The following is a 20841-nucleotide window of genomic DNA, read 5'->3' as shown; positions in this document are numbered from 1 at the left end:
CCGGTGTTGTTGTCACGCGTTCTTTTTTGTATAATGACACATACATCTTCCCTTAGTACATTGCCACGTTCATCTCCACTTGTACATTTGTATATAAAAAATAAAATAAAAATAAAAAAATAAAAAATAAAAAAATAAAAAAATAAAAAAGGGTTGAAGGTGCCTTCTTCATATTCCATGGATGACATTTTAATGCCGATCATTTTAGCATTCGATTCGTTTAATTTGGAATTGAAATGAATCGAAATTCCGTTTGAAATTTTGGGACATAAGCGAAATTTCCGAATTCATTGGGCTTGGACCAAAAATTAGAACCGACCCAAATCACGGTAATGCGGTCACAAAACCCAAATGTTATCTCCATCGTAATTATTAAAAAAGCGGTCGATATCCACAAACGGGTCGATATCCAAAACGGTCGATTTTTGCCTATAAATTCCGACACTCCTCATCACCCTTCACTCATTCTCTCACTATCCAAAGCTTAATCTTCACATATTATCTTTTCATTCAAAACAATGGATCCGATCGAGCGATTGGAAAAGGAGCAACGTGAATGGGTCATCCACAAGATTCGTGATAACAAAAGATTTGTCATTATTCTAATCATCGATCATGCATAACTTCATCCGAATATCTAGATCTATGTAACCTCCATATCTCTTTCCCTTTGTCGCTTTGTATATTACTATGGTGTGTTAAATAATTCTCAACCATTTGTACGGGTTACGTACTAAATGGAGGAGCATCCTTTTTAATAAATTGGGTATATTAGTTGTATTTTTACCTTATCATAAACATAAAATAGTTATCAAAACCATAACAAATAAGAAAAATCAATAACGCAATAAAATAAATCAAACTCAACTTATTGTTTTCAGAGAAGATTGTGCACGCTACACGGTACGCCTAACACTTGTCACGCACGCAGCTCAATTATTCTATCTATCTTCTATTATTGAGGTATGATCATAAATTTTGAAATTACGTGTAGGTCTAACTGCTCTGTGGAAACTTTCCTCCTAATTCTCTATCATTTTAAGACCTCATTAATTGTTTTGGACACGACATGAAAAGACATACTATGGATACCCATAGTTCTTGCTGACATAATTAGGGATACCAACATCACATGTTTCACTTGTAAGTTGAGATCTAGATGCACTTGACATCCCCGATTCGCACTGCATCCTATATTTTTGCTATAAATCTCTTCATTTCAGCCATTCTCATTTCACGCTTTCTACACTATCCTTCCATCAATTATCCTTCCAAATGGATCAACCAAGAAAGATAGTACCCGAGAAGAACTACTTGAATTTTTTGATGATTGCCGATTTTCTCCTTTTTATGACACGAAATTGTACGCCGAGGATGGATGCCTCTTCTATATCATGCGTATGACTATTCCGCAGATTTTTGGTCTTGATGTTCTACCAATTTAGCGGACTGAAAATGAAAAATTCTGTTTCCATGCATATGGACAACGCTTTGAATTAACTAAGAAAGTTATCTCCGACATACTTCAAATTCCAATGAATGACTCGGGTTCGATCTTTCGAGTCCCCATTTAATTCCGTCAAAAATTACTACGGGCCACGTATCTCATGGCGGTCGGAAATAAAAATCACGTTGTTCTTCAACGCTTTTTGAAACAAAATCAACGAGTTGTGCTCCACCGGTTGGGACACAATGTGGTGGGTACGCCACACCAATCTGAAGTCACCAAGCCTCAATTACACCTACTTTGGATTATGCGAGAATCAAAGAGATGATTTTTGTATAATCCAACACCTCCGAACGCAATCACCGTAAGAACAAAAAGGTTAGCACCTCCGCCTACTTTAGTCACGAAAATTATGATGCGTTGGGGTTATCCAAATTTCTTCCGTAAATACCTCTTCAAAGAGCATTTGTTACAATACTTCACAAAGATCGCGGTGGTTCTTGGACGCCGATACTCTGCGGATGAAATGGATGGCCAAAACTCAAACTCGCATTACATTTCTTTGATGAAAGTGCCATGCGTAACATTTTAAATCCCATGGAAGGTATTCAAATTCTTCATCAAGGAATGAGGGAACTCCACGCGCGTCGCCGAAATCATCATCAAAAGTCTTATGGATTTCCAAGAACGTCAAGCGATGCATGATGTTGATCAAGAGGCACTATTGAAACTCACTCTACCATTAGAAAATCACACTCTTCTAATATAGAATCAAACTACGATCTCTCGGCAACCAGGGAACCCTTCAAATCCAAATTTTAGCCAACAAATTAATGAACTGAACAGTGTTGTCCACAATCTGCATTCCCATCACCATCCTTATCATCATTCTGAACCATAAAAAAAATAATAATAATGGTAAAAAAAAAAAAAAAATAAAAAAAAAAGGTTTATGTTCTGCTTTTACAAAACTCAACTTTCCCCAAAATAAATAAAATAAAATTATTATTATTAAGTATTTCATCGTGTGTGCCTTTAATTAAAATTTTTGTTATCTTTGTATCTTCTTTTGTAAGAAATGCCTACTAAGGATTGTCATATTTCAAGTTGTGATAATAACAATTTTAACATGTTCTTTTAAACTTGATTACGAGGAGGTTTTATCTTCTTGCATACTCATTCCTCCATCCATCAAAAATTTTCTTGGACATATTTCTTCTCATATCTTTCCCCATCACTCCACTCCATCAAACATGGCATCTTCATCGAACGTAGCATCTTCATCAAACAGGACACCTCCGAACTCATCCCCTCGAAAGCAATCATTTCAGCCATGATGGATTCCAATACTTATGGACTTCATTTCCGTGATTGCATTACTAACATCGGGTGGTCTTCCCTTGTTATTCATACGACCAAACTTATTCTCCAAGTTTGGCGGCCTACTTTTTTATGCTAATATGGAAGATACACCAAAGATTCAACGCCGCTCATGGTTTTTTCTTAGACGGATTCACAATCAAAGTTGGTGGCACAAACCATGTCTTTTCGAGGGCAACACTTGCCCGACTTTAGATCTTCCATATCACGAAACCCAACAACAACATGGCCATACATTTATCACAACTCTACTCGTTCCTTTTCATGGCCTGCTTTTTAAAGATATCTGGTGACGGTCTTGAAATTAAAGATGAAGGAACTAAACTTGGCAAATGGCGGACATCACCATTCCCTTAGCCAAATGACCATGAACATGGGAAATGCGATGTTGTTTATCCTTCTTAACATCATGGGAGATTGGCATTTTTCTACCGCCAATGATGCCGCATGTGTAGTCTTCAATGCGCTTTGCTCGAGGTCATACATTCTTTGATATCTTAAACCGTGTTATCTCCAATTTGAAACGAGCTCGTACTTTTCGGGATCAAAGATATACTTTTACCAGAATCGCTTTTGTCGAATTATGAAGACACATTTCCCAGCACGGGGCCACTACTTTTCATGACCGGGTCAAAGTAGATTCTATGTGCCCAAAGAAACAAGATAATTCGCTCATTAAGGTTTAGGCAATGGAAACGTCCCCGCACGATACTTGAGACATGTTCGCTTGTTATCCAGCGATGATAAGATGATGAAACATTTGAACGAATCCGGTGAACAAGAATGGGCCACCATTTGGGAATACGCTATCTTTTGGCGATACTAAGGAAAATGCATTTCAATCAAGAAGAGGCCGACCTTCACCACATCATGGATGGTAAACTTGAGTAGGGAATTGTACATATATCTAACTGTATATAATTGTATATATAGTGTGCTACACTTTTTTTTTTTTTTTCAGATAATATATTATGTTACCACAACTTTCTCGCTCCAAAGAATCCAAAATTTAATTTTGTTTACGGTTATCAGGTAATTCCTTTCTTTATCTATTTCTATTTCGAAGACTAATCATCACTCTGTTTGGGAGTGATATATATATATATTAAAATTAAAAAAAAAAAAAAAAAAAAAAAAAAAAAAAAAAAAAAAAAAAAAGGCAACTTGTAGTCTGTATATAGTTTCTATTTTCTTGTTAGTAAATATAATTAGTGACAATGTCTTGTTTCTTTTTCAATGATGAAAATTATCTAGAAGTCTCACATTAGCATTCGAATTATGATTCGTTTTTAAGAAACTTAAGCTAATACGTACGCAATAATTTTTATATCTTTTTATGAGTATTCATGCACCGAAAGTATCATTGATTGTACATGACAATAAGTTTCCGAAAACCACGGTTAGTCTACTTAAACTATCAATCCCGTGAGAATCTAACCAAAAGCCTCGATATGAGTGATTTGTGAGTAATGACACGAGGAGTAGTTTTTCGAATAAAGAAAAATCACGCGATCGACTTACTTGATCACCATCCCAACCTAGGCGAGAATTAGGCATTCTTTGGATCGACATAGCTATAAATTATTACCTTTACAAATTTTACCGCTAGTCACTCCAATCGAACCTTTCATCAAACCTTTCACTTTCACCAAAAATTCCTTTACCCATATATTAACCCCAAATAAAAGAACCTACCTAAGTGATGAGTATGAGAAATAGGGCTAAATGTAGAAAAATAAAAGAAGACTTGTTCCAAATAAAAGTTAGTTACCTGCTTCAAAAATAAAAATAAAAATAAAAAATAAACAGGATCATGTTTCTTAAGCCTAAAAAAAAAAAAAAAGAGCAAGGTAGGAAAACTCAAGGTAGGGCGGAAAAAAGAAAACAAGGATTTCTCAAGTGTAAATATCTTGAAGACCTTATTCTCTTATACTTATCATTTTTGATCTTCCACTTCCATTTCTTTCACACTATCACCTAAGCCCCATAATACCTAATAAAGACCTCAAAATTCAATTAGGAGTAGGATGGTGTGATAATAAGTAGTAGATGTGATTGATCGACCTCGGCTCCTCTGACTGTCATCGAGTATGTGAAGAAAAGTGTGCCCACTGCACACTGGAGTTAACAAAACCTGAGTGGAAAAATTATGAGCGAATTTGTGTTTCTACACATACATGTGAGAACCCATTTAGGTACACTCTCCAAAGGATCCGAAAACAGCTCCCTCTTGTGCAATTCAATGTAAATTCACTGAATGCATACTCATATGTAGATGTTTTAATTATTGTATGCATATTAACTTGAGTTTCGAAAGAATTAATCCTCGTTCCTTGCTAAGGAGATGTATAGATATCTGAGATTAATTTAGGAAACAAGCTTTTGTTACTAAGTCATTGTAGTATAAATGAAGTTTGTGAGTATCTTCCCTGGAAAACTCTCACGAGGCTATAACTCGTCCACTAGGGAATTCCTAGTGGTTTAAGGCCTTGTTGCATATGGTCAATGCAACCGCTTTCTACTAAACGAGACTTAGCTTAGAATGCACGCTTTTGCCACTTATCCGCTTTTAATGTCTCTTCTTTGCTTGAGGACAAGCAAAATGCTGTTTGGGAGTGGTGTGATAAGCACCCAAAACTGTATTATAAAACCCGTAGAGACATAACATTTCGGTCAATTTTGTGCTTAATAATCATGAAATAATCGCGATCTTCGTGCTTTTGCGGGTTAGAGCAACTAATGTAAAATGATGATAAAGCCAACATTTAAGCACGGAATAGGGAGTATACACATGCCTTCCAATCAAGCCCATGTGAAGCCCAACAAATTTGGACTAAAGCACAAAGACTCAAATAGTACGTAATCCAAATCGAAAGCGGGATTATGTGCGTGTAAGCATCAAACTTCCGGCTCATATCTCTTGAACCAGACTCGAATGTGACGAGTGAGCTGCCCGACGATCAGTCGCGATGAACTCTACAAATAGGCAGAAAGTTGTAAAATGCCAAAAGACCGGATCGCCATCGACATCGTGACGTGGACCCACTAGGCGGCCCATAAGATTTGATGAGTCATCATGCAAGTCAAGACAAAGGTGCAAATAATTGGTGCAAATTTGACACCTTGCATGAAGTTAATGAAGTTAGTTGGATTTAGGTGATGATTATCTAAAAAATGAAAGGTGTCAAATGGGGGTTAGTTGTGGATAAGTGAAAAATAAATGAGAGGAGAGTGTTTCACGTGGGAGAAGAGAAAAAGGCTCTCTTATGTAAAGGGGGGCTGATTTTGGGAGTTGGAAGCTTTTACTTCCTTGACTTTTACTTTTCATTTACATCCATGTCTTTAATTTTGTTTTTTTAGTTCTTAGTTTTTAGAGAAAAGCTTGTAACTTGTTAATGGGGGAACTCTCTCTAGTTTTTTTAAAAACTCTTCTTCATTTAGGTAAACAAAGTAGTTTTCTTGTTTCATTCTCCTTCTTTTCATTTCACATATCTTCTTGTAGTTTAATTCAATCCTAGGATCATGAGCTAAAAAACTCTCCCGAGGGGAGGGTTAATGATGCTCATGTGAGGATCATGCTACAAATTTAGGATTCCAAAATCACTACTTAAAAGACTTAGGTTTTATTTTTCATCCCGTCCCCAAAATGACAGAGATTGACAATTATCCGATCAATTGTTGTAAAGTAGAACTAGGAGTTGGAATGATATTTCGGAGATGAAATATCATTTCAATTCTACATGCTAGCATGATATGTTTAGAGATAGGTATATTATGTTAGGGATTTGAGATGGTAGTGACCTGTTTCTAAAAAGACTTGTAGCTAGGCCTTGCATGAGTAGGATTAATCCTTCCCCTCTCTCTCTCTTTCATTTAACTATAAACAAACTTACAAACTTTAGATAACTTGTGTAAAAAAATCTATCTATAAAATCCTTCTCACTTAGTGCTCCAAAGTGTAGATTCCAATTGTGTTCATTTAAATTCTTGTCTTAGAAGTTGGAACGAAATCCCTACTTAACTAGATTGACATTCTCAAAGAAAAAAACAATGTGAGTAAGGAATTATTGAGTTTTTAGCACGTAGTAAGTCAACTTCTAAAAACACGAAAAGTGCTAAGATCAAAGCCGACAACGTCTTTTTCTTCGATAATATCTATGACTTTGATTGTAGTTAGCAGCCACATTTTTAATGTTTCTTTGATATCTTTCTCTGCTTGCTTTAGTTCACCATGTAAAAAGCCCATAGATGGCTTATCTCCCAGTCACAAGAATGCTAAAACACTTTCACTAAAGGAGCAAATACTTTCAAGCATAGTGTTACCCCATTCCAAAAGTCATACTTAACACCTGGAATATGCCATTTTCCCTTTGCGCCTTGGACCATTTGCACTGATTCATCACTAGTAAACATAGTTTTCAACTTCTCTTTTTTATCCATCAAACTTTGCAAAGTCAGGAAAAAAGTTGCAAATCTAGTAACTCGCGGCCCACTATGTCTCTTTTTTTTGTAGCTTTCCTCATCATCGACAATGTTTTATGATGTGAATAAATGAAGATAGTGAACACTTTTGCCTTATCAATCACTTCTTTGAACTTTGGTAGCTTTCCAATCCCTTCAAGTATAAGGTTCAATGTGTGAGTGACACATGAACTCCAAAACAAGTGTGGTCTCTTGTTCCTCAGTAAAACCGCCTCGACCATATTGTTCGAAGCATTGTCGGTCACAAGTTGAACTACATTTTCTGCTCCAATTTCTTCAATACACTTATCAACATAAGAAAAAATAAATTCTCCAGTGTGTGACTCCTCTGAAACTTCCTTAGAAGAAAGGAAAGTTGTGTTTAGCTTGCAATTGACACATAAATTCATGATGCTCCTTCTTTTTCGATCGGACCACGTATCCGTCATAATAAAACACCTATTAGTAGCCCATTCTTTTTTTTACTTCTCGAGTGAACTTTTGGTTCGCTCATATTTATTTTTCCTTCAACAATGGCTCCCTCAATTGGTATTGGCTTTGAGGTAAGTAACTCGGGCCAAATTGACCAACCGCTTCAACAAATCTTTTGAAGCTATCATTGTCAATAGCATGAAAAGCAATACCGGTTTCATACACCCATCAAAACAAGTATTGATGCACGCTATCGCTTCTTTCCTTCCAAAGTGCATCATTAATATTTTGTTGGCACATCTTTTTCCTTGCATCAATTGAAGAATCAGGAGTGATAGCGGATGCAAACTTATCCATAGGCCCTAGAGTATGTGGCCTCTTCCTCAACACAACCTCGTCATCTTCTCCATCAATAATTTGAACTTCTGCTCTTACTTATGCAATGTGCTGGTCTTTCTTACCCTTCTTAACTTTTGCTCCTTCTAGTGCAGCTTTACATTTGGCTTTATCTTCGTCGTTAGACTTTGGACATGCTGTTACTTGTCCCAAAATGTTCGCAATGTGTAGTTTCATTCGATAAATGCCCCCACTAATTTCTTTATTGCACAGCTTACATTTTAACTTATCCTTGTTATTTGCATCTTTCAACATCCCATACTCCCAACCAACATCGTCAAAATCACGTTTCAAATGATCGGATTCAGATTCAAACACGACATTAAATGCCGCAGAAGAAGCAACATTACCAACCATTGAACTGAAAATATCACAACATCATACAACAATTAATAACCCAAAAAGACAATTCAACCATATAAGTTACTAGTCGAACAAAATATATGAAATAGCTAAATGAGTTGTCATTCATTCACTTAATTTTCTCCAAGAATACACTAGCTTATAATTTCTAGGCATAGAAAATATATGAACTTCTGCTCCACCTCGTCATCTTCTCCATCAATAATTTGAACTTCTGCTCTTACTTCTGCAATGTGCTGGTCTTTCTCACCCTTTTTAACTTTTGCTCCTTCTAGTGCAGCTTTACATTTGGCTTTATCTTCGTCGTTAGACTTTGGACATGCTGTTACTTGTCCCTTAATGTTCCCAATGTGTAGTTTCATTCGATAAATGCCCCCACTAATTTCTTTATTGCACAGTTTACGTTTTAACTTATCCTTGTTATTTACATCTCTCAACATCCCATACTCCCAACCAACATTGTCGAAATCACGTTTAAAATGATCGGATTCAGATTCAGACACGACATTAGATGCCGCAGAAGAAGCAACATTACCAACCATTGAACTGAAAATATCACAGCATCATACAACAATTAATAACCCAAAAAGACAATTCAACCATATAAGTTACTAGTCGAACAAAGTATTTGAAATAGCTAAATGAGTTATCATTCATTCACTTAATTTTCTCCAAGAACACACTAACTTATAATTTCTAGGCATAGAAAATATATGAACCTACTAGATACTATACTGATATTAATTAGGATGACATAAATATTCTAGAAGAGTACACAATAAAACATGGCATTAGTTTTAACTTTTAACATTGAGCTGCTGCTGGAAGTTGGAAGTTAAATGTTTTCAATACTCAAAAACATTAGGAAACCTATTTATTCACACCTAGAGCATATTATGGAACTGCTTGGCTTGTGTACACTCAGGCTCATTGTTTGCATTTATACGATTTGTGAGATTTGGTCTCATGTTAGTTCCATACACGCATACAGTGTACAAATCAGTTCATGTTATGTTAGATACAAATTTCTCAAGCACCTTGGCAATGGTTAAATTTGTAAACCTAAAATCAATTACCTCAAATCTGATGAGAACAAAGAGGCAGTTTGTGAACCTGTTGGCTTGTTTATACTTAGTGATTCCCTGCGTCTTTATTATTAAAGGGTGCTAATATTCTCACACCCTTACACTTGTAGAATGCAAACTAGAGTCTGAACATATAAGTAGCTATCTTGGTGCTGATTTTTCTAATTTATAAGTTTAAGATCAACTGATATTTAACATTCTCATCTTACATCAAATACTCAGAACTAGCAATTCATATGTACCCAATGCTAGAGATGATAAAGCAGATCAACAAAATATACAAGGAAAAAGCGATGGATAATCCTGACTTTAGTTTTCCTAGCTAGAGTTTATTTTGTTTACCTTATTGAACTATGTTCTGTCTCTAATAAAATTATACAATATCGAAAAAACGTGATGATCTTGAAGATAAGGAAGTTAGTACCTTATCTTGGAAGTTGGGAGACAACACGAGCTGCTGCTGAACGAAGTTGGAGCAAAGTTGGAATGAAGTTGGACGAGCTGCTACTGAAGGAAGTTGAATACGGGTTTTGTTTTTTTTGGGTAAAGAATACGGCCTTTGATTTGTAATTTCACTAATTTGAGTAATTTGTTATAAGCCCTATTGGGACTTGCCTTCTTGGGCTTTTTTCGAAAAAACAAATATGGGCCCGACTAGACCGATTAGCCCCGCTTGGATCATATGCAGACCGCTAGTCGGGTAACCGACTTGCCCACCGATTATAGCCTTAGGCGAAGTTGCTGGGGCACCGCCTAGCCCTAGCCACCGCCTAGGCCGATTTTTAGAACAATGGTCCTGTTAAATACACACTCCAGCTCCTAAGAGGGTACTCTCCGACTTGGGAACCAGTTTTTTGGTTAAGAGTAACCCAACCGGTTCACTAAAAAATTAGAGGGGCACGCTCTTGAAACTGGGTGACTTTGTATGCAGGTTTTTAGTACTATTTTCATAGGTTACTAACAGTATAAAATACCTTCGAGACTTTCTCTTCTCTCTTCCTCCCGGCCACACCCCCCCCCCAGCCTCCTCTCCCTTTCTTTTACGTTTAAACTACTACCGACATAAAAAATAATAAAAAAGTAATAAAAAAAAACACCCGAGTCTCACTTTGTTTGGAGTTTTCGCTTTGTTTTTTAGAGAAATTGGATTTTGGTAATGGTGATTTTGGTAGTGTGATTCTAAATTGAAAACATTGCATTTATTGTTCAAAGCATAGTAAAGTGGTATTTAGTTGCTGACAATTGCTCAAAATGTTGGTGTTTAGTTGCTGAAAAATGTTGGTATCTAGTTGCTAAAAATTGTAATAGTAAAGTCGTAACCAGTTACCGAAATTAAAACTCAGTTTCGGTATCCAGTTGCTAATTTGATAAATGGTATTTAGTTGCTCAAAATTGCTCAAAATTTTGGTGTTCAGTTGCTGAAAATTGTATTTGTAAAGCGGTAACCAGTTACTAAAACTCAATTTTGGTATCCCTAATTTGAGAAAATTGCTCAAAATTTTGGTGTTCAATTGCTGAAAATTATAATAGTAAAGCGGTAACTAGTTACCGAAATTAAAACTCAATTTCGGTATCCAGATGCTAATTTGATAAATTGTATCTAGTTGCTGAAAATTGCTAAAACTTTTGGTATTCAGTTGCTGAAAATTGTATTTGTAAAGCGGTAACCAGTTACTAAAACTCAATTTTGGTATCCCTAATTTGAAATAATTTGGTGAAATATTGAAATATCGAGATGTCTAACCCTAAATCTTAAACCCTAAATTGAAATATTTATAAATGGTATCTAGTTGCTCAAAATTACTCAAAATTTTGGTGTTTAGTGGCCGAAAATTGTATTTGTAAATCTCAATTTCGATATCTCTAATTTGATAAATGGTATCTAGTTTCTAAAAATTGTTCAAAATGTTGGTGTTCAGTTGCTGAAAATTGTATTTGTAAAGCGGTGACCAGTTACCGAAATTAAAACTCAATTTTGGTTTCCAGTTATTAATTTGATAAATAGTATCTAGTTGCTGAAAATTGCTCAAACTTTTGGTGTTCAGTTGCTGAAAATTGTATTTGTAAAGTAGTAACTAGTTACCGAAATTAACATAAGATTGAGAAGATTACAACATTCTACAATTCCTCTTTTTTCCCTTTCCTTTTCACAATAACTTTTGTCCCAAACCCATGACATATGTTGTCAACTTCCACTTCCAATTCCAATGTAAGCTTTCAATATGCTTAAATTATACTTAAATTCAACAAAAATAAAATAGTTAGACATATACCCAACTTAAAGAAAACAATTGAAGTGGAGAAGATAAGTCAAACAAATTACCTCGCAAGTGTATGGATTTGGTGAGTTTTCATGCTCACCACCTCCCATAGTTTTGAGTTTTTGTAACTTTTTATATTAGGAATGGAGAATAAGTGTTTAAAGAGAAGTAGATTTGATAGTGGGGAAAGAAAAAGAGTATAAAAATGGCTAAAATTTGGGTTTGAATTTTAGTGAGAAGCCAAAAAATTGAAAATGAGTTTTGAGTTTGATTTTGAGAGGGAAATTCAAATCAGCCTAAAAAGAGAATAAATTGATTTCGAAATTTCATAAAAACAATTGGGCAAAATATTGAAATAGTATTGAATTATTGAATAATTGGTCGAAATATCAAAATTATTTTGAAATATTAAAATAATTGGTCGAAATGAAAACTCAATTTCAGATGTCGAGATATCGAAATAATTTAAATATTGAAATATTGAGATGTCTAATCCTAAACCCTAAATTGGGAATATCAAAGAATCTCAAATTTTGATACCATTACAAATTAAAATAATAATAATAAAAATATATATATAATAAAATAGGCGTTAGATTAGATAATGAATATTAACTTCCAAATGTACTAGATGTTAGATACTATATTCAAAATATAGTTAGAACTGTATTGAGGTTTTTTTTTTTTTTTTTTTTTTTTTTTTTTTTTTTTGAAAGTTCTAACATTGGCTAAACCCTAAATATATGTACAGTTGCTACATACCAATTCTGAAATCATAAATAATAACTAAAATGTTTTATTATGGAATGGAAAATGGGTTAAAATTATATCATTTAATCAAACTTTAATTTGTTGGTAAAAATTTAGATGTTAAACCGATTCAAATAAAATATAGTTAGAACTGTATTGTTTCAAACCTTAAATCTTAAACATAAGTAAAATTGCTACTAATTATGAAATAAAAAATTACAATCCAAACATTTTATTATAGATTGGAGAACGGGTTAATTTAAATAATTATATTGTCTAATCCAATTTTAATATGTTGGTAAAAATTTAGATATTAGATTAAAAGTGTAGTTAGAACTGTAATAATTAAAACCCTAAACCCTAGACATAAGTATAGTTGCTAACAATTTTGAAAAAAAAAAAAAATTATAACCTAAACGTTTTATTATAAATTGGAAAATGGGTTTAAATTATATTATATAATCTAATTTTAATTTATTGGTAAAAATTTAGATGTTAGATTCAAAGCCTAGTTAGAACTGTATTTATTCAAACCCTAAACCCTAGAGACATATACAATTGCTACCAAATCGAAATTAAAAAATTAGAACTTAAATATTTTATACTTGTTGGAACTAAGTTATCACCTAAAACAACTACAAATAAGTTAAAATATGTTAATTATTAATCAAATTATTATCAAAATTGTTATCAAATAGATGATAAAATATTTAAATATTAGAATTTGATAACACAACAACAAGATACTAAATGGTTTAAGAATTTCCAGTGTCTATTTGTTGTATATTTACTTAGTAAATGGTAACCCGACACTGTAATTTATGATTATGTTTCATCAACCCGTTACCGTGATTTATGATATTTTACGACAATGTGTTACCGTTTCTCAAAAGAGTACATAAATCAAGATTACACGAAAATTATTTTGAAGTCTAAAATTCAAACTATCGTAATCCATTTAGTTTAAATTCCATTAGACAATTTCAATTATATTAATCTCCAATTTATTCTTTTTCATATTCAATTGGTTTTTCTAATATCATATAATCTTTAATTTATTTAACATTGAGATGTGGGTAGTTGTATTGCGATAAAGCGTTCATTTGAGAGTTGAGTAATGATACATACTCCATTTGAGAGTTAAAATATAGAGGTATTGAGAGTTGAGAAGTAGAAAAAATTGAGTTGAGTTAAGTTAAAGAAAATTGAATTGGATGTAGATAATTAGATAAAAAGAGTGTATTTTGATAGTGTATAGAGTTGCATAGTGCAAATTAGTTAGTTAAAATAGGAGATTACCAATTTTTTATGGGGAGATTACCACTGGATTTTTTGGAACACAAATGTAATAATAAATTTCCGGAAATACCTTTTAGAAAACATGGATTTTTATATTCTTTTTAGTTGGAACACAAATGTAATAATTTCACTAAATTTGTTCTCTTCACGCCTTTTGTTGGTAAGTCAAGTGCCCATTGTTATGAAATTCTTTTTGGATGTGAAATTTTGTGGCATCATATTTAATATTATATTATTTTATATATAGCTCGCTTCGGGTGAGATTTTTTCATTATTATACTTTTTTTTGCTTTTGGATTTCTCCTAAAAATCAGCTATCATTTCACTACCATATTTATATTCTCTTCACGGTTTTATTTTTAAATACCTTTTGAGACTAAGTCAAGTTTTGTGGCAAACATTGTTATGATATTCTTTTTGGTATGTGAAATTTTGTATATATATATATATATATATATATATATATATATATATATATATATATGCGTGTGTGTTGACTGTGTTCTAAACATTTAAAAATCGGTGAAAAATGCATTAATGGGGAGGTTTTAATCGTCATGACGCTCAAACGTATTCAGTAATTAATTCGAGAATTACTTAAGGCCTACAAATGCTGCGTGCAATCATCATCAACACGTCCGCCATTTTTCTATTCAAAATTTAAAATTTTGAATCAGATTCCAAAACAAGAAAGTTTGATTATATTTCCTTATAATCAAAATTAATGGATTGCTTCAAAGTCATGATTCTAAATTGGGTAGCAATAATGCAATATAGAATATATCATAATCATTCCTATGCAGAAGAAAAAATAAAACCGAATAAACACAAACTAATTAAATATCTTATTTTCTTTGCCGTCAAAAAATAAATAATCAATCGTTGTTTTAGTTTAAGGTTTGGTAGGTCAGTTTAAAGTTAAAACTAAACACGGTTACATTGCGGCCATAAAACAGTTGGGTTAAAAATCCCACTTAACTAGAACCAACAAGTAACAACACAACACGTGTCTCTCACTCTTACTCAACTAACACGTGTCAATATATTAACAAAAGGACTACAAAAACCCAAAACTCTACACCCGTAGTAAAAAAATAGACACTGACAAAAAGCTTCCAGCAGAAGCAAGTAAAAAGAAAGAGTAAAGTAGGCATCTCCTCAAAACTGTGGGGGAAACTGAGATTCGTTTTAACGCTTTCCTTAAAACTCGAAAATTGGAAATTAGAAATCTTGAAATGACGGCTAGTTCTGAAAAAGATAGATTAGGTTTGATGACAAGAAGAAGTAGTCCTATGGTCGTGGGTGATGATAGTTTGTGGGTGAAGCTTCGTGATGCTGGGTTCGATGAAGAGTCAGTTAAAAGAAGAGATAAAGCTTCTCTCATTGCTTATATTGCCAAACTTGAAGCTGAGGTATATCATTTTATTTATTTTCTTGATTTCTTTAATTTGTTATTAGGTGAAGGAATCAAGTTTGTGTTTTTAATTACTTATTATGTTATTGGCAATGAATTCATAGCTTGGTTAACTGAAAATGATACATTTTCTTGGCTATAAAACACTAATAACGAACCCAACCGACCCGATAAATCTTTGCTGCCTCAACTCCAATTCTCTCAACTTGTTGGTGAAAAATAAAAAAAGGAAATCCAAGTTCTCAGCATATGTCGGATTTGTTAAAAGGTGAAGGACTAGTGGACCGATTTGGTGGTAATGGAAATGGAGGACTTGTGATACACTTTTTTTATGCCGTCCGACTATTTGATCCAACGTCCATCAATAATATGCTGACTTTTTTAAGTCGCCTACCCAAAAGACATACCTACTTCCCTTACATAGTTAAATGTGCATCTAGAATATATTATTCTATATGCAGCAGATGGCGTGTCGGTTAATTTCAGATTTTATGCATATAAACCGGTGACCGAACCGACACAGTTGGTTTTACAAATTAGCAAACTGATCTGAACCAATAGTAAATAGATAACCGACCTGTATGACTCGTTTCGGGTCTGTTGTGGCGGATTTATGCACACCCCTATTGACATGGATACATGTGTCCGTATCCGACATGGCGAAATATCAAACATTGAGTTATCACATATGGTATGTGTCATGGATTATCTGACATGGATTGTTTTCTTGATATGTCGGGTCCATTCAAATAGATAAAACACCTTTTATAACATGAGAAGTTGCAGCATATTTCTACTGGAATTTTGTTATCTCTGATCACATATTTACATTCTTATACCAATTTCTTGCAGATTTTTGACTATCAGCATCATATGGGTTTACTTTTGATGGAAAAGAAAGATTGGGCATCGAAGTATGAGCAAGTCAAAGCTTTAGTTGACTCAACTGAAATGAAACATAAAGTGGATCAAGCTGCACACTTGTCTGCTTTAGCGGAAGCAAAGGAACGTGAAGAATCTCTCAAGAAGTCTTTAGGAATCGAAAAAGAGTGTCTAGCAAATGTAATGTTATTATCACTTATGTGCTTCTGTTTGTTTCAGTAGATGCGCATATTCTTTTATTTTTTATATCGTTATACTGTACGACCCTATATATGATTGTCTGTTTGCTTATCTGTAGATTGAGAAAACCCTGCATGAGATGCGTGCTGAATCTGCTGAAACCAAGGTTGCAGCTGACATCAAGATGACTGAAGCACAAAATATGTTAGAGAATGCCCAAAAGAATCTTGTTGATGCTGAAGCAAAAAAGCATGCAGCCGAATCGTTGCAAGCAGAAGCCACTCGGTATCATCGTATTGCTGATCGCAAGTTACAGGAAGTTGAGGAACGTGAAGATGAACTTAGGAGACGTATTATGTCTTTCAAGTCCGAGTATGTATTTTCTTGGATTGCCACTTTTCACAATTGCTTCTTACTTTGGTTGAAACTTTTGGTTTTTAAGACTTATATGTCTCTCAAAATCATTTGTAGAAAGAGCAAGAAACATCCATAACTACTATTTCATATGCCTTGTAATCAAAATGACAGTTGAACCAACAGTGTGCGTGCGGTATTTCTTTAATTAATTAACCCTGCTTTCAGCTGCATGAAAGATTTATATTTTTTTGGGATATGGGTCAAACATGCTTCAAGTGTTTGCATGCATTAGGTAGTTTCCTTAACAATAATTTGGTTTTTATGTATTTGCGAGTCACGGTTTGTGTTGTTGATTTATGCTCTTTGATTGCTAGATGTGAAGCCAAAGATAGGCAGATCAGTCTTGAAAGACAATCTTTAGTTGAAAGACAGAAACTTGTTCAACAAGAACAAGAAAGAGTGCTGGACTCTCAGGCCCTGCTAAACCAGAGAGAGGAGTACATCAGTGGAAAACATCAAGACTTTAGTAGGCTTGAGAAAGAGTTGGAGGATTCAAAAGCGAAGATTGACAAGAAACTTATAGCTCTGAATGAGGAAGAAGCAAGTTTGAACTTGAATTTGGCTTCCCTTTCAACTAGGGAGGAGGTGCGTTGGTTTCTATTCCTATGTGCATTTAGGATAATGATTGTGGGTGTTTGAATATCACCAACACTTGCAGAAGTACCTCAAGAAGCTATCACGTAATTCATTCTCAATTACTTTGGATTATTGTGCTATTTGGAAGCATAATTACACTGTTTGTCCTTTCTTGCTATCAGGCTGTTAGTAGGAGGGAAGCAATGCTGGATAAAAAAGAAAGAGAGTTGCTTTGTGTGCAGGAAAAGCTTGCTAGCAAGGAGCATGTCAGTGATTCTTTTTAAGATTAACAATAATATAATCATATTGTTTTATTATATTCTGATTGATACTTCTATTTTGAAATTTCCAACACTGGAAAATAATGTAGTTTCTGGTGAACCACGCAGGATGAGATTCAAAGACTGATAGCCAAGCATGAAGCTTCTCTCGAGTTGAAAAAACTTGAACTAGAAGCAGAGATGGAGCAGAAGCGCATATCAATGGAGGATGAGACAGAGACCAAAAGACGGGATTGTGAGTTGAGGGAGGTTGATCTTGATCAGCGTGAAGATTTGGTTCGGGAAAGGGAGCAAGAGATCGATTTACAACTAAGAGCTCTATCTGAGAAGGAGAAGGATGTAACTGAGAAGCTAAACTCGCTCCAAGAAATAGAGGAGAATCTCTCTGCTGCCAAAGAAGCTATTGAACTGGAGAAGCTTTATATGCAAAAAGAAAAGGAAGAGATAAAGAGTATGAAGGCCGACCTCCATATATCATTTGATTCACTGGAAACCAAGAAAAAAGAAGTAGAGGAAGCACAGGAGAAGCTAGAAGCGACCAAACATGAAAGGAATGAGTTACTGGTTCTAGAAGTGAAACTAAATGATGAAGTTGATAGTATCAGAGCTCAAAAGCTTGATCTCATAACTGAAGCCGAAGAGTTAAAGGCAGAGAAATCAAAATTTGAAACTGAGTGGGAGCTGATAGATGAGAAAAGAGATGAACTACGGCAAGAAGCAGAACGCATTTCTGAAGAGAGGAAATCAGTTGCAAAGTTTCTTAAAGAGGAACGTGCTAGGCTAAAAGCTGAGAAAGATGAACTGCAGGAACAGTTTAAGCGTGATGTGGGGTCCCTTTCTAGTGAGCGCGAAGATTTCTTAAGTAAGATGGAACAAGAACATTCTGAGTGGTTCAGCAGGATTCAGCTGGAGCGAGAAAATTTTGTCCAAGATATTGAACTTCAGAAGATTGAGTTGGAAAATTGTATCCGTAAAAGGAGGGATGAGATAGAAAGGTATCTAAGGGAAAAGGAGGATGCCTTTGAGCAAGAAAAGACAAAAGAACTTCAGTATATTAATTCTGTGAAGGAGATACTTGCTAAGGAGCGGGAAATTGTTGAATCAGAAATGAGAAGGCTTGATGATGAAAGAATAGGGATCACCCTGGATCACGAGCGGAGGGAAAATGAGCTGGCTGAACTTAAAAAGTCTGTTGAAGAACTTCAGATTCAAAGGGAGAAGCTAAAGGAACAAAGGGAATTACTGCGTTCAGATAGTGAAAAGATTAATGCTCAGATCCAGCAACTTGATCAGTTGGAGAGCTTGAAACTAGCCTCAGAAGATTTTGTTTTATCTGAGATAGAAGAAGATTTTAAGTTCACCAGACAAAACCGTCCTGCCAAACGATATCAAGATTTTCAGGCAATATCGAAGGACGATGAGCTGAAATTGCTTACCTCAAAAGATGCTCGCAGTGGTTGGTTGGGCTCTAGTTTGATTTCAAAGAAAGCACAAGATAGTGCTTCACCCCCTAGTTCGACCAGGTCATGGTTAAAAAGGTGTTCTGACATAATTTTCAAACCTTCTCCTGAGATGTCTTCTGTTAACGACAATGAAAGATCAGCTGCTACCGAGTTTGGAGGTGCAAAGTTACTGGAAGACATGTATTCCAAACAAAGCAAGAAAGTTGGGTTGGCCCAACTGAAGAATGTCCAGGACGAGTCTGATCTGGTTGACCAGTATATACCGAGGAGTGAGAGGAAAGACAGTGGTTTCCAAAGGATGCAGCCTATTAAATCGGTTAATGAAGAACCAAAAGTGATACTTGAAGTACCGTTAGCTGATGAGATTGTAAAAGGTGCATCAGTTATGGAATCTGAAATCGAAACAGAAGTCACTGAAGATGCACTATATCCTGATGCAGGGGTTTTAGCTGGAAGAAAAAGAGTTAATAGGTCTTCCTCCCCTGATGATTTTGAATTGCCATTGAAGCAAGGGCGTAACAAGAAGAAAAGAAGGCAAGGAGGAGATTCTCCTGTAACACCATTAGAAGAGACCACGTCAGACTGGTAATACTTAAATCACTATCATAATCTTGTATTCTTGTCAGTTTGATTTTAAAGTAATGTCAATATAGCTTTATTTTCTGTATGGTAAAATTAAATGTGTTTTTGCACTATATTTTTGTTTCCAGTGCTGCTCCTCCCTCAGTAGAGAAAAATGGTTTTCCATTATACGGCCAGACTCCCAAAAACCCTGAAGAAAATGGCGATGGTGCTAATGAAACCATGAAGTGTGTAATTGATAGTGATGCTACTGAAATTAAAGGGATTGAAACCTCCGCAGAACTAAACAAACTGGACTGTTCACAGAGCTTCACACCTGCTTCCCACCAAGATGATCCTGATGATGGAGTCATAGGTGCAAATGCATTTTCTGAAGCGATACTAGCTGGACTAGATTGTTCACCAAACTTCACATTCGCTTCCCCCCAAGATGATATTGTTGATGGAGGCATAGATGGAAATGCATTTTCTGAGAGAGTGGCAAATGGCTTAGAATTTTCTGCGAAATGAATCGTACAGGAAAGAGAACTTACAGAACATAATGAAATTTCAGAAATGGGTTTTTAGCCAGGTGACGATTTTTTTTTATTGATTAAATGATTTTCAGTGTGCATTACTAATCACATATGTTATTGTTACTGATAAAGTGGTATATTCCATTCTGCTTATATTCTGAAGGTGTTCCTTATTTTAGCTACTTCCTTCATATTTAAATCAGTTTATCTCCTCATCTTTGCATATTGGTAACCTTTTTAAAGTTTTTATATATATAGCTGGTCTAAATAGAACAGTCTTTCAACAGAAGGGAATATGAGTTTCTATCAATTTATTAAACAAATTCACCATAATTGGCACTGATTAAAGCTTGTTGTTTGTCACAGAGGATGAAGGAAGCAGGTATTCCGAAAGTCTCCCAGTCTGTTTGGCGTGGCTGGGGCTGTCTCCCAGCATTAACGTGTAATGATTTGCTCTATCTTGTGTAAATGTAGAGTCTAATTTGTATTGTTAGAGTTTTCCATATACAGTTAGTGTTGTCTTTCAGTTAGAGTTGGGGTTGGAGATGAAAACCACCTTGTCAAGATTGATCAGAAAGTATACTACAGAATATTGCAATGGAAGTAATTTTCTTGGAATGAAATATATCATAGTGAGGTTTTAATGGAGATTTCTGT

At 34.7% G+C, this 20841-nt stretch overlaps 1 protein-coding gene across 1 annotated transcript; it reads left to right on the top strand.

Annotated features, from left to right (window-relative positions):
- The first annotated feature begins 14965 nt into the window (after nucleotides 1-14965).
- Nucleotides 14966-20832, top strand: LOC147491187 (uncharacterized). Its single transcript, XM_086564700.1, has 8 exons — nucleotides 14966-15286; nucleotides 16141-16350; nucleotides 16469-16722; nucleotides 17082-17352; nucleotides 17526-17609; nucleotides 17733-19672; nucleotides 19798-20240; nucleotides 20551-20832. Exons 1-7 carry the CDS (start codon nucleotides 15110-15112, stop codon nucleotides 20177-20179), a joined length of 3318 nt encoding a protein of 1105 aa, XP_086420826.1. The 5' UTR covers nucleotides 14966-15109; the 3' UTR covers nucleotides 20180-20240; nucleotides 20551-20832.
- Nucleotides 20833-20841: the final 9 nt, after the last annotated feature.

Source organism: Coptis chinensis, chromosome 6, assembly GCF_015680905.1.
Source record: "Coptis chinensis isolate HL-2020 chromosome 6, ASM1568090v1, whole genome shotgun sequence".
NCBI lineage: Eukaryota > Viridiplantae > Streptophyta > Magnoliopsida > Ranunculales > Ranunculaceae > Coptis > Coptis chinensis.
This window is presented reverse-complemented; position numbering and strand designations above follow the sequence as displayed.

Bases quoted from the DNA above. Each gene is read 5' to 3' on its own strand.
- LOC147491187 (XM_086564700.1), top strand. From the start codon at position 15,110: ATGACGGCTAGTTCTGAAAAAGATAGATTAGGTTTGATGACAAGAAGA. The intron at 17,353-17,525 runs GTGCGTTGGTTT...TCTTGCTATCAG, and splicing joins CCCTTTCAACTAGGGAGGAG to GCTGTTAGTAGGAGGGAAGC. The intron at 17,610-17,732 runs GTCAGTGATTCT...TGAACCACGCAG, and splicing joins AGCTTGCTAGCAAGGAGCAT to GATGAGATTCAAAGACTGAT.